We start from the raw sequence: 24358 nt of genomic DNA, 5'->3' as shown, positions 1-24358 counted from the left end.
CATTTCATAAATCCTTTTTTGCTTATAAAAGTTAAATAGCTTAGTTACGGTTCCACACTAGTCAGCAGAAAAGCCGCAGCGCTGAGCACGAGCGAGCTGACTTAAGGCCCCCGCCTCACCACGCAGCTCTGAACTGAACGACTCCTCCAGGGTAAACGAGACTTGGCCATATTCTGACCAGACCCCAATATCCTTCTCCACCAAAGCACAGCTGAACCCCAGCAGGTGGAGAATGCAGGAAGGCACAGTGGGGGGGGGGGGGGGGATTTCAGTTACTCTCTCTCATAGCCATCTACGTGTGACAACTAGAAATCTTTACCTTCACCTGTCTTTAAGGACCTGTAGTAGAGATCAGTTATTTCTGTTCTCAGAGGGTGTTTTTTAGGTTTATATATGTTTCCAAAGTGAGTTACCTACTTTCTGTTTTGGGGCAACTTTTGCTTCTTTTACAAACCCATGGGCAACATGATATAAAAGGGCATAAGCCTGGATGCGTATGCTTTCCGCATCTGAAGTCGTTCACACCGAAATTCTCCCACGGCTCTGCCTTGGCCTCCCCTACCCCACAGGCCGTCAACTGGAGGTGAAGGCGCAGTGCAGGAGGAAGGCCCTGTGACGCGAAGCCTCTGCCACACTTACGTCTGCATCAGATGTGCCTGGTGCCTGATGCCTGGGGTACGCACAACGCTTCAAAACAGAAAACTTTAACATTCATTTATTTATTTATTTAGAGAGCCGAGAGCAAGCGAGCAGGGGAGGGGCGGAGAGCAGAGAGGGAATTCCAAGCAGGCTCTGTGCTGTCAGTGCAGAGACTGATGTGGGGCATGAACTCACGAACCGTGAGACCATGACCTGGGCTGAAATCGAGAGTGGGCCACTCAACCGATGGAGCCGCCCACACGCCCCGATGGTGTTTTTGTATCGGGGCAAAGCCTCAGCACAAGCTGAGCTCTTCTTGCCACAACTTTTTAATATTTCTGGTTTTCTACTTTACAGGCGCAATTAAAAGTTTTGGTTTAAGCTAGACAAAGGACTTAAAGCTAAGGTGACAATTTCAGTAAGAAATGAGAATGAGGGGTGCCTGGGTGGCTCAGTCGGTTGAGCGTCCGACTTCAGCTCAGGTCACGATCTCATGGTTCGTGAGTTCGAGCCCCGCGTTGGGCTCTGTGCTGACACCTTGGAGCCCGGAGCCTGCTTCGGATTCTGTGTCTCCCTCTCTCTCTGCCCCTCCCCCAGTTGCACTCTGTCTCTCTCTCAAAAATAAATGAACACTAAAAACAAAATTAAAAAATCCTTTGAGCCTCATTAGCAATTCCACCAAGCTTACCTCATCATATCAGTCTCATTACAAATAAAAGGCTGAATTTAGAAATTAATCTATTAGGAAATTACTGAAGTAAAATAACTTGAAAGATATAAAAGCTTTCAAACGGATACTTTTTATTTATCACCAGCATGCCTAATAACAGGCCTGGAAATGCCACTTCCCTGGCAATCAAATGTGATCGCACTGCATCACCGTCCCACCCCCCGTGAAATACAGCCCAAATGAGCCCGCCGGCTGGCCTGCCTTTTGTGGCTATCCTCATTTAAAAAAGTAAGTTACCAAAGAGATTACTTACTCCTGACAACATACTCTGTCTCTTTAAAAAATCTTTACCATATATGTGGTGTTCTTAACATATTTCCATGAGGGAATGAATAAAATGATTAAAAATTTACTGTTAGAATTTTTGTGGAGGTCCACCTTTAACTATGTTTGTACAGAGCTTTAGTTTACAAACTGTTTTCATATGTTTCATTCACTAACAAATCCTTGCTAAATTCCAGTTCCCATTAAAGGATTAGAAAATGCCATGAAATAGTTAGAAAAAGGAAACAGACATAAAGAACGTACATTCGGTTACCTTTCGTACTACACACACACACACACACACACACACACACACACACAGCAATACTGTACATATATGAGTATACAATTTGCCATTTGGTCATTAACCTTTACTGTACTTCAGCTCTTATCAATAAAAACCAAAATCACCAAAGACAGGAAAGAACTATTCTAATAAGAACAAAAATGTTTTCACAAGAGACATTAAAGTAAAGACACTGAGTTAATTAGTTATTCACATGGAGCTACAGAACGAAGATCAACTCCATTGTCTTTACAAGAACAAAACTCCTCCTTCACTTCAACAACATGGTCACTTCAACAATGATCAAATCGGACCATCTTCTGATTTTTGCCGCTTAACCTAACTTGTGCAACGAAGAGTGGCTAATTATAAAGACAGGCCTGTAAGTATCTTACCATAAACTCCTTTGTCTAAAAGGAGTAAAAATTCATCCACGGCATTTCGCATCTCATACTCCGTGAGATCCAACAGCGAAACAACTTTGAAATCTAGTTGTCTTAACAAGTTGGTCAACTCGTACACATCCACCAAAGGAGCTTTGAGCTTGGGGTGTTCCCAGTAATTCATATTTCCTATCAAAAGAGCAACCTTGTCCTTTGCTGTTAAAAAAAAGAGAGAGAGAGAGGGGATTTAAAGGGAGGATGTAAAGATGAAGACTAAAGTAAGACCTATGGAAATGGTAGAATTATAACAAATAATTAAGATCTCGTTCTAATTTAATTTCATTTTAGAGGTACTACTTTATGTGGAAAACTCCAGTGAGGAGCACAGGCTGACAGACAACAGAGAGTTGTTGTGCTCACTCACTTGTGAGACTCATTCGTGCTCACTCGGGCCAAGGCTATTGATGAACTGCAGAGGAAGCCACATACTTGTACTGAGTTACAACAACAACAAAAAAGAGTATAATATTCAACTAGCTTTTAGAGCAAATTTAAACAAGCAATGTTAGTAACTGGGTTCCCATCAAATTAGGTTCTGTTTTGCTGACAGCGGAAAAGGCTTAAAAAAAAAAAGCAAAAAGAAACACCAAAAAGAGGAACAGGACAAATTCTCATCAGAGCAAGCAAGGGGAAAACCAAAGAGGAGAGAAAGGCAGGGACTTAACAAGAACTGTATCTGAATTTTCTCAGCTGATGTATTGTTTCCTTTTGGTTTCTTAAAAAGATCATTTGGGGGACCTTAGGGATATGTGAAAACTTTTCGTATGAATATCTTAACAGTTTCTTTTCTGACCTCAGTGCAGAGACTCTGCTCAAAGGTGTACTCTTAGACAAAGAATTTTCCTATTTTCAAGGGGCAAAATGATCCACACCGATGCCTTAAAAAGTACCACCTAGCTTTATCACGTGTGTTGCTTGTCCAAAAACGGCTGTTGAAGGCTGGTCTTCAAAACGATACGTTTGCTAGTCGGGGGCGGGGTCAGCGGTTAAAGAGTTGAGGCTGCGCCATGACAGCAGTAACCTATTACAATGTTTTTCTGGAGGGCTCGTATGTGCAGCACAGGTCATGGCAGAAATGTGACGGAGATACCAGGGGGCAGTGAGGAAGGTGTAACAAGAGCACTTGGCTGAAGAGCCACACTGGGTAGGACCTTGAGCCACCTCCCGACACAGGCCAGGACTTAGGTGACCAACCTCTGTCACTAAGTGCTACTAAGTAGTTTATTTATAAATTACGAATACGACTTCGATGAAACTGAAACAGGCACAAATAATCACATTGCTGACGTGATGTCTGCCATACGGAATAGAATTTCAGATGTTTCAAATCATTAAATTGATCAAAACTCTGGTGAAATTTCTTTTCTTTCCACAGAACATTTCAATCTAATGTTAAGTGAGGTCTGGAGGAAAACTAGCACCAACTCCAAGAATGGGACTCTCTTAAAGTGAAAGAAAACCCTACTTTGTGAAAAGCCCCAATACTTTTAGGTCATGGTATCTGTATTCTGTATTTACATTCTTAGAGATTTCTTGCAAATTGCTTATTCTCATGAATACACATATTTTAGAAAAAAAATGAAATGATAAACATTAAAAAAACATTTTAATGCTTTTTTATTTATTTTGAGACAGAGAGAAAGCGGGGGAAGGGCAGAGAGAGAGAATCCTAAGCAGGCTCGGCACGGTCAGCATGGAGCCCGACGCGGTGCTCCGTCTCACGGACCCGAGACTGTGACCTGAGCCAAAATCAAGAGTCGGACGCTTAACCGCTTAACCGACTGAGCCATCCAGACGCCCCTTAAACATTTCTAATTCAGTAAAAAGTCACTTCAAGTCCTATACAAATGATAATCTCTTCTTTTATTCAAAAGAAAAAGGCCAATTATCAAGACTACTTCATATACAAAGACTTCAGACATAAAGTTTCTATTGAACTGCCTTAAGTTCTAAAAATCATTGAAAAAGCAGGGGACACTCAGGATAGATTCCAACAGGAGGCAGTATAAAACTTAACCTTTCTTGGATCTTTTTTTTTTTTTTTTTTTAGATTTCTTCTTAAATAAACTAGGTATGTACCCTTACACCAAAGTACCCACTCTAGAGCAAGGCTGTTACCTGACTAATCCACAGAAAGAAAATTTTCGGTGCTTTTTCCGGGAGCCCAGCAACCCTATCAGAATTCGGACCCATCGATACAGTGACAGACTCAGTGCAATCTACCTCTAAGTGAGGGGAAGTCAGAGAATGTCTGACTTACATGCTCCAGCCCAAATCATGGGTTCCCAAAGTTATTCAGGTAGTAAAGTGTTTGTAAATCACAGAGCTGATTCTGATGGAATATTATGATAATTTAATTCTAATACATGTTTTAGACTACGTTTTATTGGCAAAACACAGGTATAAGGGATGTAACAGAAAAAATCACTAGAGTCTGGGGGAAAAAAAGACCAGTTGTCAAACTGAGCACGTGTTTGCCAATGTCAATTCCTTATTCATTGGTTTTGTTACTTAGAAAGAACACCTGCTACAGTTTTCAGAAGGCCAGGGTTCAACAACTTGAGAACTCTGTGGCTTAAAATCTATGTATCAATAGTTGACCACAGCTCTTTAAACAATTTTCCCCAACGATAAGTTTTTAATAGCCAATTCCTAAAATGTCGGAGGGCATTTTCTCGAGTTTAATGGTAATGAAGAGGAAGGGTAAGTAAATCTTACCTTGCCCAATCTGCTCGTGAATGACAGGTGAACTGGGGTGTATTTGGGATGAGAAGCAGACCGCAGTGGTCAACAGAGAGATGACAAAGACCCGTTCCGGGAATTGGTCGTAGGAAGGAAAAGGAAAAGCCAGACTTCAGAGATATGACAGAGCAAGAAGCGGTAAAATGCAAAGCTGGGGAGAGAAGAGTGAGGAATCAAAGACAATTTCAAAATAGCAACTACCTAAGCAATTCATGATGGTTTTCAAGTGATAAAAATAAATGGAAGAAATCTTCTGAAGAAAAACATTTACTGTAAGAGCCACCCACAATTTCTTGAACACAAACCATTTATTGGAAAAAGGAAACATAGATGCCAGTTGATTAAACAACAGAATAATAAAACCACTTCAGAAAGGTATTTTGACTACGTGATCCCAGGCATCTTCCAAAGCTTAATGCAATATATTCTTTAAAAAGCGACACAATGTTAGGGCATTTGTTCCACATCTAATTATTCTAATAGTGTGTTACTCATCTCATCCAAAATAAATAATATTCAGGAGCCCCTGGAAAAAAACTTGACATAGATTAAGTGCTATTAAAAAAAAAAACAAAAAAAACCCCACAAAACACAAACCTTTGGCTACCAAAAATGGAGTACTAGCCCCAAATCTGACTGAATCTTTTCATCTCTATGTCCCTCAAAATAAAGTCCAAGTTCCTTAGTCCATGCCTACCTTTACAGATGTGGTAGAAGAGAACCTCCGAGCAGCCACCCCATCCTTGCCCTCAGCAAGGCTCCGACCCCCGAATCTGGGCTGCCCTGTGATTCTCTTTGAACAACATAATTTGGCGAGACGATCGCCAGTTCTGGGTCTAAGCCTTAGGGAGTCCTGACGACTCCCGCTTTTGAGACCCAGCCACAATGTAAAGAAATTTAGCTAGGGGCGCCTGGGTGGCTCAGTCGGTTGAGCGTCCGACTTCAGCCAGGTCACGATCTCGCGGTCCGGGAGTTCGAGCCCCGTGTCAGGCTCTGGGCTGACGGCTCAGAGCCTGGAGCCTGCTTCCGATTCTGTGTCTCCCTCTCTCTCTGCCCCTCCCCCGTTCATGCTCTGTCTCTCTCTGTCCCAAAAATAAATAAACGTTGAAAAAAAAAATTAAAAAAAAAGAAATTTAGCAACATGGCAAGACCAAATGGGGAAGGAGGGGAGGAGGACAGAGAAAGGGGGAGACAGCGAAGCAGGCCCGAGGCTGTACAACAGGAAAACGGGGGGCACAAGCGCTCTGCCAAGGGGCGGCCACTATTCAGCCATAGCTATCGGTCAAAAGCCACCACTTTTCAAAAGAACCTAGAAATCTAGATTTTTATATAGTATCTGATTAGTGACAAATGATTCTAATGGTTAAAAAATACTCTATGGGCCCCCTGCTCCCTCCAAAGGTTACCCAGTTTGTGCCGTTTTCTCTGTGGCCTTTGGCAATCTCTTGCGGGCTACCCCTCGGTTTGAATTTCCACCTCTACGCTGATGATGCTCCTGTGTCTCTAATCCTGGCCTTCCCTTACAGCTCCAGATCCACACATACAACGGGCTGCCGCCGGCTGCCTTGTGTCTTCACCTAATGTGATGCAAATACCTCAGACGGGTTAGGTCTCCAACGGATAGTCACCTATCCCCAGAATCTTGCTTTTCATTCTGTGTCCTCTAACTCAGTGGGTTGTATCGCTGCCCACCTAGTGGGCCAAGCAGGAATCCGAGCAAGCATGGGGACGCCTGTCTACTTTTTATGCCCTACAGAAGGTGATAAGAACAGCTTACTGATTCTATCGCCTCAAGATCTCTTGAGTCTGCTTCGTCTCCTGTGTTCTCACTGGTACTATCTTAGTTCAGATTCTGGTGATTTCTTATCTAGACTACTGACTACTGCAACGGTCTCTTAACTTTCCTCCTAACCAAAAAAAGAAAAAAAAAAAAAAAGAAAAGAAAAAAACCCCCAAGAACATCACTGCCCTCCAGTTTACTTTCTATGCCCGTACAAGACTGGCCTTTAAGAGAGACAACTCTCAGCCCCCTACCAACAAGTCTCCTTCCAATGGCTCGCGAGACAAACGGGGCTCCTCAAGGTCTGGTGTCTTCCGACCTCTCCCCCGCTTTCTCTTTGTGCTCTAGGGGACTGTGTGTTGTTGGCTGTCCCCAGAATACAACACACTGGCTCACTGTCTACAACTGTGTGCTTACGAAACTCTGTTCCGTCTGGCAGGTCTTTCTCTCCTTTAAAACGTAAAGCTGCTATCGCAACCTCTCCGCTGCTTCTCCAACCTCCAACCCCACCAAGCGATCGTGTTAGCATTGATCACTTCTCTGTAACACGTACAAGTTTCTTGTTTACCTACTTGTTTGTCTGCGTGTTGCCAAAACAAAGAAATCCCCCCAGAGAAGCTGGCTAGGCCCCAGAAACTGAATTCATAATCTCTTTAAGCCCCATGTGCTGTAATTTCTTTTAGCAATATCCAAAATAAAACATCTGGTCTCGACGTCATTTAAGAATTTGGAACAGCTGCCAAATTAAAATGTCTCGAATCCCTTCGTGATCACCATAAAAACGCCGCAAAGTTGTATTTTGGCCAAGCATTTTAAAGCTCTACTCACCCAAAGGCTGATCACCCGTTTGCTCTTCATGGTCTACAAAAAGATAAAAATGCAAGAAAGATAGGATGTTATTGTCGGTGATACAAATATCTGCAGGGTTAAAGATACACGGAACCAATGAGCAGCAGGATCGGCAGCAGCAAAGGACAGAATGTGGTTCCTAACGGCTAACCAATAATTTTAAGATTTTCAGACTCTTGATAAACATACCTGGATGGGCAGAGTTAGACTCGGGACAGGGGACTATTTTCGGAAATTCAGCACCACGGCTGGGGGTAGTGATCTTTAACAGGCCGCGTAGAAACCAGTCTGAAGACGGCGGGTGGTGGCACCAGGCACCGGCAGAAGCGCCGAACGGTTTCTGAACGTCTGCCGGGTCCTGTTCTGCGTGCTTTAAATGTAACGGATTCAAATAAACCTCAACTCGTCTCCGAGGTGTATCTTTCCACCATCACATAAATGAGGAATCCGAGCACAGAGAGATGAAGCAGCTGGCTCAAAGCAACTGAGCCAGTCAGCCTCGTTCCATAGTCCGTGCTTTCCGCCATCTGTATACCTAGAGCCGAATACCTCCCACGCCCAGGACCACGCGGGAGAAGCCACAGGGAAAGATGGAGTGGAGTCAGCGATGTGTCCACCACAACACAGGGTAACTCTGCGTTTTTAACAGCACATGTAAAACGCCGGAGCCTGTTACAAGTTTTTAAACGTTCTCTTTTTCAAAGCCTCACTTTGGGGGGCATCTTTTGATTCTTGAGGAATCAGGATACAATGAAAGAGGGGGGCCAAGAAAATCTCCGAGGCTTAGCGGCGGTTTCTCATAAAAGTTTTCCCGAGGTAACTTTTCACAATGTTCAGTGAACGGCAAGAAATAAGAGGCCAATTTAGGAAAAGGCCTAATTCTGTGTGGGTCTGGAGTCTGAAGCACAGTCCCACGAGACTCCTCAGCAGGACAGCACCCCCGTAAGGGAGGCGACCCGGTCTGTCTAATTTGCATCTGCGTAGGGGGCACAGCCCCGTCACTGCTCACAATGGCAGACGCTGACTAGTCAAATATGGGCACGAAACTAAGCAGGCTAGTTATGGTGCTAAAATAATGAGAAATGACCTGCCGGGAAGTAAGAGGGATCGCTGTAAATATTCAATGATGTAGTTGTCTCCTTCAACTGTTTGTGTAAGGTTTCATTTCCAGATACTTTCACAGGCTCCATCACTGCCTTTCAGGATTTCAGGCCCATGCTGACGTCCCCTGTCTTGACGTGGTCCTCAGCATTACTATGTGTGTCACCACAGCTAAGGCTTTCCCGTCAGCTTCGCTTGTTCAGACATCTGATCTGGTCAGAAGTGGCCAGGGTGACGGAAACTTCTGCTGTCCGTCTCTTCATGGTCAACGACCGGCTGTATCTCTGTACAGCACCAGTGATCCTCTCTTGCTTCAGAGAAAGACAAGCCACCCGACTAGCTCAGGTGTGTTCTATGATTGAGCGACTCTGAACTAGGTCCCAGGAGTCTGGCAAGTTCGGAAACGTTACCCCGTCATTCTTTCAAAGACCGTTTCTTGCCTTTCAAATTAAAGATCACGCACTTCCCCCCTGTAACTGCCTTTTTAGGCCACAGAGTCATGTACACAATGATAAAAATATACATTGATATTTTCTGTGGCTGCAGCATGCTTCTGTCTCTACAGTCTTGTAATCTAGAATATTTTCAATACTTTTGCTTGCATGAAATTATACTTCATAGAAGTACCAATTTCAATCCTCCACTGTATTACTTTAGTAAAGAAAAAAGTTTAGTAGTACCACTGTGGCCAAAGAATATCTACAGTACTTTTAAGTTGTTACATTCAAGTTAATATTTTACATTTATATTACTCACCAGGGCATCCGAGATTATTTAATTCATCTAAAATGAAGTAAGAGAAAATAGATTAGTTTTAAATAATCACACTGCCCACGTGGCACAAACAGTCAGACCAATCAAAGAGGTAGGTTTCAAGCTATTCAGGCATGTTCAGTTTAGAACTTTCCAAACACCTTCCAAGAGGAGGCGCGCAAGCAGTGAACACGGAGAAAGGCTGCTGGGGTCAGCGAGGACTTCAAAGTCATGACTGTGCTCCCTGAATGGCAAAAAGCTGAACAGACTCCTTCATGATGTGTTCAGAGTTTTAGCTATTCTGGCCTTTGGGACAAAAAAGAGTCAAGGGATAGGTCTGTGGCCTCAACTGTAAACTTCCTGAAACTAAGAAACAATCTCAAATGATTTTTTCTTTTTTAAAAAACTCTTACTTGTCCAACAGTTTGAGGTTTACAGAACTAATGTGAAGAGAGTAAAGAGAGTTCCTGTAAACACCAGTTTCCCTATTTTAACGTCTTGTGTTTAGTAAGGTGTATCTGTCACAACTAATGAACCACTAATATTCTCTCTCTCTCTCTCTCTCTCTCTCTCTCTCTCCCTCCCTCTCTCTCTTTTTTTTTCCAGGACCCCATTCAGGACACCACATTACATTTTCTGGTGCCCCTCTGGGTTCTTTGTTGTGGCAGTTCCTGAGCCTTTCCTTGATTCGATGGCCTTGACAGTTGTGAAGATTACTGGTGAGGTGCTTTGTAGCATCTCTCTCAGTTTGAATTAGTTGATGCTTTTCTCATGGTTAGACCAATGTAATGTGTTTTGGAGGTACAGTACTTTCAGAATTATTAACCTGCACTCTCTGCCTAAAGGACAGATAAAATCATCTAAGCAAATACCCATGACATTATAGCCATCTGTTTCTCCTTTGTAAATCTTATGAAGATGCCAATTAACACGAACAATAGACTATAAATGTTACATTGTTCATAAGATGTCATGAAGGAACTTACTCTTCTCTGTGGTGTAAAATCAACTGAGTATCATCAATAATCACTACATCAATTGTACAGAGCTCTCTACAATTTCTCTTGCTTCTCTTACAGACGTCATTCATTTCCAGTTACTTGGGTCAGCACCTTGTTCTTCCACCCCCTCTTCACTTTACATTTGTAATACATTTAGATTCTTTGGTTACATTCTGCATTCCATCCAGGGATTCCCTCTCCTCTGGCCTCCTACTAAATGGTTTTAAAAACTTGCATGCAAGTATTCACCCTTACGATGAGCATACAGAATAGTTTCACTGCCCTAAAGAAAATCCTGAGCTTTGGGGCGCCTGGGTGGCTCAGTCGATTAAGTGTCCGACTTTGGCTCAGATCAGGATCTCATGTTTCGTGAGTCCGAGCCCCGGGTCGGGCTCTGTGCTGACAGCTCGGAGCCTGGAGCCTGCTTTGGATTCTGCGTCTCCCTCTTTCTCTGCCCCGGACTCATGCTCTGTCTCTCTCTGTCTCTCAAAAATAAATGTTGAAAAAAAAAAAAAAATCTCAAGCTTCACCTATCCAATCCCCACTTTTGTCCTGATTAAGTATCTTTAACAAAATTCATAAAATGAAGTAAGTAACATCATATTCTGCAGGCTAAAAAAACCAAAAAAGATACAAAGTGGGACACTGTTAATGGTATGTGTCAATCTGCCAATTAGAAAACATCTCAACTTTTACGCTCTTTGAGAAAGAAAAGTTGGATCTAATTTTTCCATTGGAAATTCCTGAAGTAGTTGCATAGTTGGATCTTCGTCTCTAAGCGTGCCGAGAGGATTTGTGTGAAAATCAGAATTTAATAATGTTTGCCATTGTGAAAACCACAGAGAAGCATACAGGTACCCCATAGCAGCACCCCAGCAGGACGGTGATTTCCATGCATTGCCCTAGAGCCAAACAGCAGTGCTCGTGTGTATGTTAGTTCTTAGAGATATCCAACATTAGGAGGGTGGAGAAAATCATGCAACCAGAGGCAAAAAAGGAGTAAGAGGAGGAGGCCGAGTTTGTTAGGATTTCTTCACAGAACTTCTCTCATGTAAGGCCCCTGTGGACAACAGGACTGGGATCCCTTTATGCTAGAGAGTTCTTGATCAAAAGTATGCTTTGGGACAAGACCAGTAATTACAGCACGTCAATGGGACACCAGAGAGAAATGAAAGACAGGAAAGTCTAGAAACCAGAAGATTTAACATCATTTTTTTTTTTTTTTTTTTACTTTACCCGCGTGGAGCCCAAGATTAAGTAAAAGTGTAAAGCAGGAATTGAAAAAATACTTTGCTATCTACAAATCGAATTTCGTGAAAAACGTGATATGCTAAGGGAAGGAGGTAACTTAAGTATTCCAATTTACTCATTAGAACTTATACGCAATGCTTCACAGAATTAAAACAACTTAAAAGCTTATGTTGAATTCTTGCCCGGTTCTCTTTATACACTATGACAAAGATGCCACAGTGGATTCATCTATAGACTCGTAGCTTCAAAAATGGATCTTCATTCGTAAAATTGTTTACGTTGCAACAAATATCAGAAACCGGACAAAACATGTGCTCCACAAGAAACTGCCTGTCCTGAAACTCTCGCGGGAAACTCTCGCGGAAAGACGTTCGCATCAGAGCAGCACGCAACCGTGGCTAAAAGGATGGCTGCGATCATCCAAATGGCTATCCATGATAGTACAGCCATCCGTCTCTTTAACAGACTCTCCAGGTAAAAATTAACATTAAGAATTAACTGCAAGTATTTCCTATTCAGAAGATGTGCAGTAACGCCACGGTATGCGACAGAAGGTCAACTGGAAATTAGTCACGTGGAAATTAGTTACGTGTGTCCATTTGACAGTGTCGCTGGCAATTTACGAACCTTAACACTGAGATACAGTATCGTTCAGCGAAATCTCTTTCTTATAGCTAGTATTTTTTCCATCGCTGCACTCAGCAGGCTAGACAGAGCACTCCACCGCTCCCCAGAGGAACTAGCATGCAGGGTATTCGGGTTCAAACCAAAGGATTACGCTACCTTCAGTGCACTCCACTGCATCTGTTCTTCCTTGTTCCAGAGAAAACAAATGTGAATACAGTGTAATTCATGCTCTCAGGAAGGGCAGCCATCAGGTAAACAGAGAAATAAATATCATACAAATATGTTGGCAAACCAACATGTGCATCGACGTCTCCTACTGTGGACGACCTCACTATAAATGCAGTAAGCCTGAACAGAACAACTCCCAAATTACGAACTTCATAATGTGGATTGTTGGTTGGTAATCATTCTTTCCTTTCTAGGTCTGTAGCGCTCCGTTTTAAAAAGATGTGCTGTTGAAACTCTTTGCCCACTTAAATCAAGATTTTGATAACTAAAGTTTTTAAAGAATACTTTTTTCCCCACAAACGTTTATGATTGTGAAGTAAGTATTCTCTCGCATTTCTATATAAACAACGTAACTCCCGAGACTTAACACACCATTAAATACAATGAGGTAAAAAGTAGAATTTCCGGGGCTTACATGTTTCATTTTAAATAATTTGTATTGTACTCCATTCGTGAGAACACTGAGTAAGACTGCTTACCTATGATGATTTCTACCTTCTTGCTATCTTGACTGTCTCGATCGTTATATACGTGACACCAGTAGGTCCCTTGGTGTTCCAGATCCACATAAGGCACCTATTATCAATATCAGAGCACACACACATTTCCTTCTCAATTTTAATCTAAATTGGCTTGGAGAAAAAGTTATTTTGAAGTCAGGAAAAAACCTATAAGATCTCAGAGGACTTTAGATATTCTTACATCATTTCCATTTATTAGGTTAAATATTAGCAGGCAAATATTAGTGACTCTAATAATGGTAAGTTAGGCGCAATACTATCTGACATTTTAGTATAAGCCCTTAGATGTGGGCTAGTGTTATGTTCCGGTACTTTTAAAAATATAAGAATCAGGGGGCGCCTGGGTGGCTCAGTCAGTTAAGCGGCTGACTTCGGCTCAGGTCATGATCTCGCGGTCCGTGAGTTCGAGCCCCACATCGGGCTCTGTGCTGACAGCTCAGAGCCTGAAGCCTGTTTCAGATTCTGTGTCTCCCTCTCTCTGACCCTCCCCCGTTCATGCTCTGTCTCTATCTCAAAAATAAATAAACATTAAAAAAATTTTTTTTTTTAAATTTTTTTTTTTTTCAACATTTATTTATTTTTGGGACAGAGAGAGACAGAGCATGAACGGGGGAGGGGCAGAGAGAGAGGGAGACACAGAATCGGAAACAGGCTCCAGGCTCTGAGCCATCAGCCCAGAGCCTGACGCGGGGCTCGAACTCACGGGCCGCGAGATCGTGACCTGGCTGAAGTCGGACGCTTAACCGACTGCGCCACCCAGGCGCCCCCCAAAAAACTTTTTTTAATAAAAAAAAAATATAAGAATCAGTTAATATTGAACAACAAGGGACTTGAAAAGAAAACAAGGAAAACGTGAAAACTCCCCAAAGGATATGAATTTTAATGTCTGTCTTAATTTTTAATTATACTATTTACTTTCTATATCAACACACAAAATACGCAAATAACCAACTTCCTACCATGTATAGCTTTTTTGTCTCATGTATTAATGGTGACTCATTTTTGAACCACTGGTAGTGAGGAATAGGGCTTCCAACAGCCACACACTGTAAAAGCAACGTGCTGCCAGGCATCAGCTTTTGGGACTTTGGCTCAACGCAGATTTGCAACTTGGATTCAGAGATGCCATCCAAACTCCCTGAAATTAAAAGAAAAATATCACTGAACATAAATAAAATCTCTAGGTTAACAATACTTTTTTCCTTTTAACTGAAAAAAGAAAAAGTGTTTTCAAGTTAATTTTTTTGTAACCCTTACTAGCCTCTCCCCAAACTCTGTTTCATAAAACTGTGGCACTTCTAGAAATACTAAGAGATGTTCTGTGGATAAAAGGATGCTGTAGAGGGGCGCCGGGGTGGCTCAGTGGGTTGAGCGCCCAACTCTTGGTTTTGGCTCAGGTCATGACCTCACAGTTTGTGAGTTTGAGTCCCGCATCGGGCTCTGTACTGACACTGCGAAGCCTGCTTGGGATTCTCTCTCTGTTCCTCTCTCTCTGCCCCTCCCCTGCTCTCTCTCGGTCTCCCTCTCAAAAATGAATAAAAACTTTTGAAAAAACTAGAAAAAACAGGATGCTGTAGACAAGTAAGTTTGGAAAATTCTGGGTTAAATACAGTTACGCAGATTTTTTATTGCAGGACTTCTCAGAGCTTTAATCATTAGTATGCTTTGTGTATTCAAGAAGGGAAAATCGTTCAAGCGGTTTTCACATGTGTTTGGCCACAGAATCTTTTTGGTGGGGGCAAATGACTTATTAACACCTTGAGTGATATTCATATTTCAAACAGAAAGTGCTACATTCTACTGTTTAGCTTATTAAAAGGAGGGGTTTTGTTATCAGCATGGAATAAATATGAATGGACTATCACTAGCATTTCTTCCTGAGGTAGACACCACAGAGCGTTATTTATTGAACGCTCGTGTTGCTCTAAGGTCCTCGAGGAAGGAGGTCTTACCAGTGTTAACACAGCCCCAAGTCTCTGTCCTGAAAGTTGGTGTCTCACACACGGCAGGTGATCAGTCTTTGCTGAACGAATAGGATTTCATGTGCTTAACTTTATTTTTTTTCATTTTTCTAACACAGTTCAATTCAAAAAAGGTGAAGACTCTGACAAAATCAGGGGGAGGGGCGGAACCCAAAAAAGCACACCGTGGGAGTCTACTGGCTGGGTCACAAACAGCGCCATCGAGAAAGATATTTAGGTTTAATACAAATTTGATACAAAGAAAATGGGAAAAAATACCTCTATATGCTAAAAGCAATTAGGCTTCACAAATAAGGCCAGCGAGGCTATTTTATTTTTTTTGACACCTTAATTCACCAGTGTTCTTTCTCTTATTTTCTTTTATACTCTCTTTTTAGTTCTTCTCTAATATGGGGAACTGGCTGGCAACTCTACAGTTCACATCCTCTTATCAACAAAGAGAAAGTAAACAGGACTAAAATGTACAAAAGAATGTACTGGGATGATATCATATAATTGACTTTCTCATATACACACATCACCTTTTACTCTGTTCAATGCTTTTTGTTCTATACAACACACACAGTGTAACAGACAGCATGGCCAGCGTCTGGCTTTCCATCACACTGCCTTTGTCTCATGCTTACGTAAGAATGTAAAATCCCACCATGTAAATCATACGTACATGCTTCATGCTAGACTCAAATGCCCTCTGCATGCAGAGGATTTCACTTATAAACATATTAAAGTTCATTACATGCACAGAAATATTCAAGAAAGACAAAAATAGTTCTCTTCATCATGATATTTTTAGAGATTGTTTATTCAGGTATAGGAAAAGCTACATTGAGACAGAAGAATGGAAGACAGACTGGTAACAAAGTCTGTTTCCCACCTATTCTTTTTGTCTGGCAAAATGACAAAGAATATGGTTCTTGACTGTGAGTGTGAATAAGAAAAATAACATCTGAGGGCGACTCTTTAGAACAGACTGAGTTTTTAAATCAATACCAGTTACTGGACTAAGTAGACAGATGACAAGGACTAGAAAAACAGTCTGATTGAAACACTTTACCGCCGTGAACGATACGCGCCCTTTCATGTCAACATCGACTCTAGAGGTTTTATTCCACAACACAGTATGTTCAGAGTAATACGAGTGTTTGGGAGAAAAATATACAGTGGAGAAAGAAAGAGAAGGAAGTTCCCAGAGGTCAGCACCAGGGCCAGTCTGAGGTTCCAGGTCATCTTAAGGCATCTACGTATACGTATATATGCGTATACATATCAACCTTCACCGAGAAGGAATCAAAGCACAGGAGATAAAAATCTTAGCAACTGGTGATCTTCTATTGGTGGTAAGTACACATGTGAGCTTCCGGTACTATTTTTGATGCTATGAAATTAAACATCTGAAATAAAGTAAGGCGATTCCCATTCCAGTATTCACTTTATCACTTACCCTGGAGGTTTCCTGTTACTTCTGTGACATCACAAACATCCAGCTGTGACCACTGGCTGAATTCAAAGGTGAAATTGTTATTAACTCGACAGACGTAAAAGCCTGCATCTTTTACGTGCACGGTGTTAAAAATTAGTTCTGATGCATTTCCGTTTGGAATCTGTGAAAGAATCAGTAAGAGAATGTAAATGAATGACTCATCAAAACACGCCTTATAAAGTGTGCTGTGTAAAAAATGTGTTGATTTCCTCGGAGCTTTGAAAAGCGTATCTTTTCTCAAGTCCTGAAATATTTTTTACTTAAAAAAACAAAACAACCAAGCAACATTTTGAGTAATTTAAGATTAAAGTCTTAGAAATTCACACTCTTTTACAAATGCACTAACCAGAGAGTTAAGCTCTCTCCCATAGTTCTCCCCCAAACAGAAAATCGTCTATTTTGTCATTTAAAACTGTTCAAATCATCAGTATTCAAAGAAATCTACAATGGCAAATGTATAAGTAACACAGAAAGTTAGGCCTGGCTATTAATTTCAGTTATGGCCAAATTAGCTGCGAATACACATAAGCAAGTTTTTTTTTTTTTTTTTTTTTTTACCTTGAGACCCTAATTTTTCATCTGCAAAATTCCGTAAGAGGACAGACTCCTTAACTACTACACTTCTTTCAGGGTCTGGGCGGAGAAGGGCTATGGAAAGCATGTCGGTGATGAGAAGGATGGCCGTCCAAGGGTCTCCCAAGCTCTCCCCTCAGGGCTTTGGTCACCACATTAAGGTTTCTTTCCCCTTTACTCATTAATCTGTAAGGGCCACCCACCTCCGGCACGTTGCCAAGGAGCTGAGTCATGTACCTCATTCCATTCCGTTAGATTCCTTGCAAGCGCGGTTTAGTAAGTTCATCTCTCTCTCTCTCTCCAAACCCCAACCAACTGAATTCAACTCTCACCCCCTCAGAACCTGCACCAGGCCCAGGGCATTTTGCTGAAGATTTGACAGCTAGGATGGCGGGCTGCACTTGGCACCATGGCGAGGCTTGGTAGGCAGACTGGCTCAAGCTGAAGACGTCTGGGATGAACAGACTGCAGAAAGCGGCTTTCCCAGCGACTCCCCTATCTGACTAAAAGCAAAAACTTCTGGGCAATGAGGCTACCGGAAATTCCCCCTTCGGGGTGACTTTATCCGGGAGGGAGACTAAGAGTAAACCTACCATAAATCCCCTCTCCAGGAAGAGTTTTATGGCCGTGATGATGAAAGACCACTTGCACCTGCACGAAGAAATATTATCACAAACTTTCTTATCTGTTTCTTCTTCTAGAAACCTCTTCGCATTTCCTAGAGAAACCCACTCATTCTTCCCATACACGTCTTTCTCCCTCCTCCCTTTTCCCTGTTAAGTAAGTATGTAAGCTGCTGGCTTATTCACAGAGCTACTTCCTTTGTAAGTTCCCATAGGAAAAAAAACCTTTTTCTCTTGTTAATCTGTACTTCATCAGTTAATTCACAGGCACCCAGAGGCTGAACCTAAGAGGGTAGAGGAAAACCTCTTCCTCCTCTGCCAATCCCAGCCTCTTCCCTTGCTCCTGGCGATTTTCTCCCTGCTTTAGCATCTGTTTCTTTTATCGCATCACTCTCAAAAAACTACTCTAGTACTTTGTATCTTAAATAAAAACACCCCGAACAAACCTCCCTCGACCCACATCCCCTCCTCTCAGCAGCACCGAGAATGCGAACTGCCCCTTCCTTCCTACAATACTTTCCCCTTGAGGCTTCGTATCTCTCTCTGCTGGATGTCCTCCCTTCCCTCTTGCAGATTTCTTCTTAGTCCCTTTACTGGGTCCTCTTCCGTAACATAAACTTCCAATGTGTCTCCAGATATCCAAACTGCCCAGCTGATTCATGCAGATGTCCAACAGGCATTTTGAACTTAACACATCTAAAGCCACTTCCTTGCTTTTTCTCCCTAAGTCTAGTTCTCTCCCAACCTTCAATACCTCAGTATAGAACACGTCCCCAGATGCTTCAGTCACCAATCCAGGGGTGATCCTTGATCTCCCTTCCTTTTTCTTCCATCGGGGCTGGTGAAACTCTGCCTGTAAAGTAACCTGGCCTGGGCGCTTTGCTCCCGCTGCACGGCCTCACTCTAGCCACGCTGCCACCATGCCCAGGCCAGCTCGGGCACCGGCTAACTGGGCCTCTTGCTCCTCTCTTGCTTCTCTCCAAGCAGGGGCCTTGTGTTTTAAAAACGTAAATCCCATCATGTTATTTCTCCTGCTTAAGACTTCAGTGCATCTCACTTTATATCACCCTGTTTATTTTCCTCATGGTTCTGAGCTCAAAGAACTCTCTTATTTGTTTACTGTCTCTCCCCGGGGCGGGGGGTGGGGGGGGGCAGGACCCTGCGTGTCAGTGCTTCATCCTCATGGCCTGAGATCCTGGCCTGGCACGAAACAGGTGCTCATCAGGTATCTGTTAAATGAACAGCTCTTAAGGGGCTCCTGGGTGGCTGGGTCAGTTAAGTGTCTCTTAATTTTGGCTCAGGTCATGATCTCGCTGTTTGTGGGTTCAAGCCCTGCATCGGTCTCTGCGCTGACAGGGTGGATGGAGCCTGCTTGGGATTCTCTCTCTCCCGCTCTCCCTGCTTGTGTGAGCACGCTCTCTTTCTCTCTCAGAATAAAAAAGCTCAAAAGAATAAAAATAAAAAGGAATAGCTCTTAAAATAGCCTCATGAACATAAGAATGGTTCAACAAGGGGTGCCTGGGAGGCTCGGTTGGTTAAGCGGCTGACTTCGGCTCAGGTCACGATCTCACGGTTCACGGTTCCTGGGTTCGGGCCCCGCGTCTGTCTGGCTCTGTGCTGACAGCTCGGAGCCTGGAGCCTGCTTCAGAGTCTGTGTCTCCCTCTTTCTCTGTGCCCCTCTCCCGCTCATGCTCTGTCTCTCAAAAATGAATAAACTTTTTTTAAAAAAAGATATTTAAAAAATAATGGTTCAATACAACTCGACTTGTGAGGGCTTTAGAGTCTATTATAACTCTTCAAATCTAAGAAGTACTCCCCACCCCCTACATTTTTACCTTTCTCAAACCAGGGCATATTTTACAAATGATATATATATATATTTTTTTTAATGTTTATTTATTTTAGAGAGAACAGGGAAGGGACAGAGAGAGAGAGAGAGGGAGAGGATCTCAAGCAGGCTTTGCGCCGACAGCAGAGAGCCCAGTGAGGGGTTCGAACTCACGAATCGTGAGATCATGACCTGAGCCGAAGTCAGACGCTTAACCGACTGAGCTACCCAGGCGCCCCTACAAATGATATTCTTAATGTTGTAAGTTTTATGTTGTTTCTCTTTCAGAAGGCATTTATTAAAATAAAAGCAACTCTGCAATTGAGAAAATGTTAAAAATCACTTTATTTTTATTTTTTATTAAAAAATTTTTAAAAAATATTTATTTTTCAGAGAGAGAGAGAAACAGAGCGTGAGCAGGGGAGGGGCAGAGAGAGAGGGAGACATAGAATCTGAAGCAGGCTCCAGGCTCTGAACTGTCAGCACAGAGCCTGACTTGGGGCTCAAACCCAGAAACAGTGAGATCGTGACCAGGGTCGAAGCTGGATGCTCAACTGACTGAGCCAACCAGGTGCCCTGTTAAAAATAACTTTAGTTACCATTTCTTGAAAGTCTAGTGTATGAAACATCCTGTCCATTAAATCCTCATAACCCCGGATGACAGGAATTCACATGACTAATTACGCTAGTCAGGGTTCCAACAGAGGCCTAACACCAGAGGCTACACGCAATCTCTCACTACAGTTTGGCTGCTCTACCTTACTTGTGCGTAAGGGATGGAAATTCAAAATTGTACAAAACCACAGATTTCTTCTAAGGCACAGAATGATCCCATTAAAGGAAAGATGACAATCTCAGAATGGCTCTTTAACTTAGTTTCAGGTTTGCAAATGTAGACTTTGCACTGAATTCGGAAGAAAGCTTGGTTATTTGACTAGCAGGGTGAAAAGAATATGGAGTTTCAAGGTACAATCTAGGAGGAAAGGGAGTGAGGGGAGGTGGAAAGAGAGGAGAGAGGCCCACTAAAGTGAGACACAACATGGGCCGGACAGACGGGTGGGAAAAGCCCAGTGGCAGAGAGCTCAAAGAACTTTTAAGAAAAAAAGGATTCCAATATGTGATTTTAGATTCCTTACTGGGTGGTGCAGGGATACCATATTTCCACAAGAGGAATAAACGCTCCCCTCCACCAGCCTGAATTTTACTTCAGAATCTACCACAATAGCCTAAATCTTTTGATATAATAGTTACATGGAATGTTTAAAATAACATTCCATTAACCTTCCATGTCACCTTGGAAAGATCTTAATTAAAGATTTCGGTTGCCTTTCTTCGGGCAGTTGGGAAGATGGTGGACCCTCAGGCTGAGTGTGCCCACCTGAAGCACCCAACCATCTTTCAAGAGAAGAAGGGGGTCTCGATGGGAGACACTGGCAAGGAGAAGCTCCCACGAAACTATAAAAACATTGGTCTGGGTTTCAAGATGCCCAAGGAGGCCACCGAGGGCCCCTGTATTGACAAGAAATGCCCCTTGAGTGCTGATGTCTCCATCTGAGGGTGGATTCTGCCTGGTGTGGTGACCGGGACGAAGACGCCGAAGACCGCTGTCATCCACCGAGACCTCCTCCACTGCAGGGGAAAGGGCGAGCGCTTCGAGAAACGCCACAAGAACACGCCCGTGCACCTGTCCCCCTGCTTCGGGGATCCAGATGGGCAACACGGTCACAGTGGGCCAGCGCCGGCCCTCGAGCAAGACCGTGCTTCAATGTGCTCAAAGTCGCGAAGGCTGCTGGCAGCAAGAAGCGATTCCAGAAGTTCTGAGACATCTGTCCACACCCTCAATATTGGAAACTGTATTTGGAAAATACAGTTATTTTCCAAAAAAAAAAAAAAAAAAGAAAGAAAGAAAAAGAAAAAAAAGCGAGACTTTGGTTGGAATATAATTTGTTGTAAGGAATTCTGTATGGATATGTTAGAATGTACTGGCAATATTTACCCTCTGTTAACGTTGTTGCTCCGAGTGATTCCTAATTTCCACAATTTTTAGTGACTAAAGAATTGATTTTATTATTGCTTACCTTTTTTTTTTTTTAATTTTTTTTTCCCCACATTTTTATTTATTTTTGGGACAGAGAGAGACAGAGCATGAACGGGGGAGGGGCAGAGAGAGAGGGAGACACAGAATCGGAAACAGGCTCCAGGCTCCGAGCCATCAGCCCAGAGCCTGACGCGGGGCTCGAATTCCCGGACCGTGAGATGGTGACCTGGCTGAAGTCGGACGCTTAACTGACTGCGCCACCCAGGCGCCCCTATTGCTTACCTTTTTTTAACATGACAAGGGACTGTCTTAGCAAAATGATGATTTTTCACTACTTCAGTAGTAACACAGCCATGTCTATCAGATCAAAATTCTAAAACATACGCTGAGGATAATGATGCTAATTAATTTACTATCATTCTCTCTTATGACTGAGAAAGTAAAGTACATTTAAAAAGTTACCTCTTGAAATTGAAGAAGATATAAAGAAATGGAAAGACATTCCCTGCTCATGGATTGGAAGAATAAATATTGTCAAAATGTCAATACTACCCAAAGCTATCTACACATTCAATGCAATCCCAATCAAAATTGCACCAGCATTCTTCTCAAAACTAGAACAAGTAATTCTAAAATTCATATGGAACCACAAAAGGCCCCGAATAGCCAAAGTAATTTTGAAGAAGACCAAAGCAGGAGGCATCACAATCCCAGACTTTAGCCTCTACTACAAAGCTGTAATCATCAAGACAGCATGGTATTGCCACAAAAACAGACACATAGACCCATGGAATAGAATAGAAACCCCAGAACTAGACCCACAAACGTATGGCCAACTCATCTTTGACAAAGCAGGAAAGAACATCCAATGGAAAAAAGACAGTCTCTTTAACAAATGGTGCTGGGAGAACTGGACAGCAACATGCAGAAGGTTGAAACTAGACCACTTTCTCACACCATTCACAAAAATAAACTCAAAGTGGATAAAGGACCTGAATGTGAGACAGGAAACCATCAAAACCCTAGAGGAGAAAGCAGGAAAAGACCTCTCTGACCTCAGCCGTAGCAATCTCTTACTCGACACATCCCCAAAGGCAAGGGAATTAAAAGCAAAAATGAACTACTGGGACCTTATGAAGATAAAAAGCTTCTGCACAGGGGCGCCTGGGTGGCTTGGTCAGTTAAGCGTCCGACTTCGGCTCAGGTCATGATCTCACGGTCCGTGGGTTCGAGCCCCACGTCAGGCTCTGTGCTGACAGCTCAGAGCCTGGAGCCTGTTTCGGATTCTGTGTCTCCCTCTCTCTCTGCCCCTCCCCTGTTCATGCTCTGTCTCTCTCTGTCTCAAAAATAAGTAAATGTTAAAAAAAAAATTAAAAAAAAAAAAGCTTCTGCACAGCAAAGGAAACAACCAACAAAACTAAAAGGCAACCAATGGAATGGGAAAAGATATTTGCAAATGACATATCGGACAAAGGGCTAGTATCCAAAATCTATAAAGAGCTCACCAAACTCCACACCCGAAAAACAAATAACCCAGTGAAGAAATGGGCAGAAAACATGAATAGACACTTCTCTAAAGAAGACATCCGGATGGCCAACAGGCACATGAAAAGATGCTCAATGTTGCTCCTCATCAGGGAAATACAAATCAAAACCACACTCAGGTATCACCTCACGCCAGTCAGAGTGGCCAAAATGAACAAATCAGGAGACTATAGATGCTGGCGAGGATGTGGAGAAACGGGAACCCTCTTGCACTGTTGGTGGGAATGCAAATTGGTGCAGCCGCTCTGGAAAGCAGTGTGGAGGTTCCTCAGAAAAATAAAAATAGACCTACCCTATGACCCAGCAATAGCACTGCTAGGAATTTACCCAAGGGATACAGGAGTACTGATGCATAGGGGCACTTGTACCCCAATGTTTATAGCAGCACTCTCAACAATAGCCAAATTGTGGAAAGAGCCTAAATGTCCATCAACTGATGAATGGATAAAGAAATTGTGGTTTATATACACAATGGAGTACTACATGGCAATGAGAAAGAATGAAATATGGCCCTTTGTAGCAACGTGGATGGAACTGGAGAGTGTGATGCTAAGTGAAATAAGCCATACAGAGAAAGACAGATACCATATGTTTTCACTCTTATGTGGATCCTGAGAAACTTAACAGAAACCCATGGAGGAGGGGAAGGAAAAAAAAAAAAAAGAGGTTAAAGTGGGAGAGAGCCAAAGCATAAGAGACTGTTAAAAACTGAGAACAAACTGAGGGTTGATGGGGGGTGGGAGGGAGGGGAGGGTGGGTGATGGGTATTGAGGAGGGCACCTTTTGGGATGAGCACTGGGTATTGTACAGAAACCAATTTGACAATAAATTTCATATATTGAAAAAATAAAAAAATAAAAAATAAAAAGTTACCTCTTTATTCATTTTGAACCACTGATATTGTACAAAGGGATGTCCAGTTGCCCGGCAACACAGTTTCACAAACTGTCCAGCCAAGACTGCCTTTGATTCTGGGTTTACGGTGATCTTTATTCCTTAAAAAAAAAAAAAAAAAAAAAAAAAGAAAGGAAGGAAGGAAGGAAGAAAGAAAAGGAAGACGGAAAGAAAAAAAAG

General features: G+C 42.6%; 1 protein-coding gene and 1 pseudogene across 1 annotated transcript in view; one reads left to right on the top strand and one right to left on the bottom strand.

The window, feature by feature from the left end:
- MALT1 (MALT1 paracaspase) overlaps nucleotides 1-24358 on the bottom strand; it is a 64895-nt gene that overhangs the window by 19457 nt on the left and 21080 nt on the right. Inside the window, 8 exon segments of the mRNA XM_043558989.1 lie at nucleotides 2315-2518; nucleotides 7713-7745; nucleotides 9591-9617; nucleotides 12623-12652; nucleotides 13174-13270; nucleotides 14175-14353; nucleotides 16639-16798; nucleotides 24158-24279. Of these exon segments, the coding sequence (XP_043414924.1) occupies nucleotides 2315-2518; nucleotides 7713-7745; nucleotides 9591-9617; nucleotides 12623-12652; nucleotides 13174-13270; nucleotides 14175-14353; nucleotides 16639-16798; nucleotides 24158-24279 (852 nt within the window).
- Nucleotides 21050-21522, top strand: LOC122470806 (annotated as a pseudogene).

The sequence above is a fragment of the Prionailurus bengalensis genome, chromosome D3 (genome assembly GCF_016509475.1).
Source record: "Prionailurus bengalensis isolate Pbe53 chromosome D3, Fcat_Pben_1.1_paternal_pri, whole genome shotgun sequence".
Classification (NCBI taxonomy): domain Eukaryota; kingdom Metazoa; phylum Chordata; class Mammalia; order Carnivora; family Felidae; genus Prionailurus; species Prionailurus bengalensis.
Note: the sequence above shows the minus strand (reverse complement) of the source record. Positions and strands in the feature narration are given on the sequence as shown.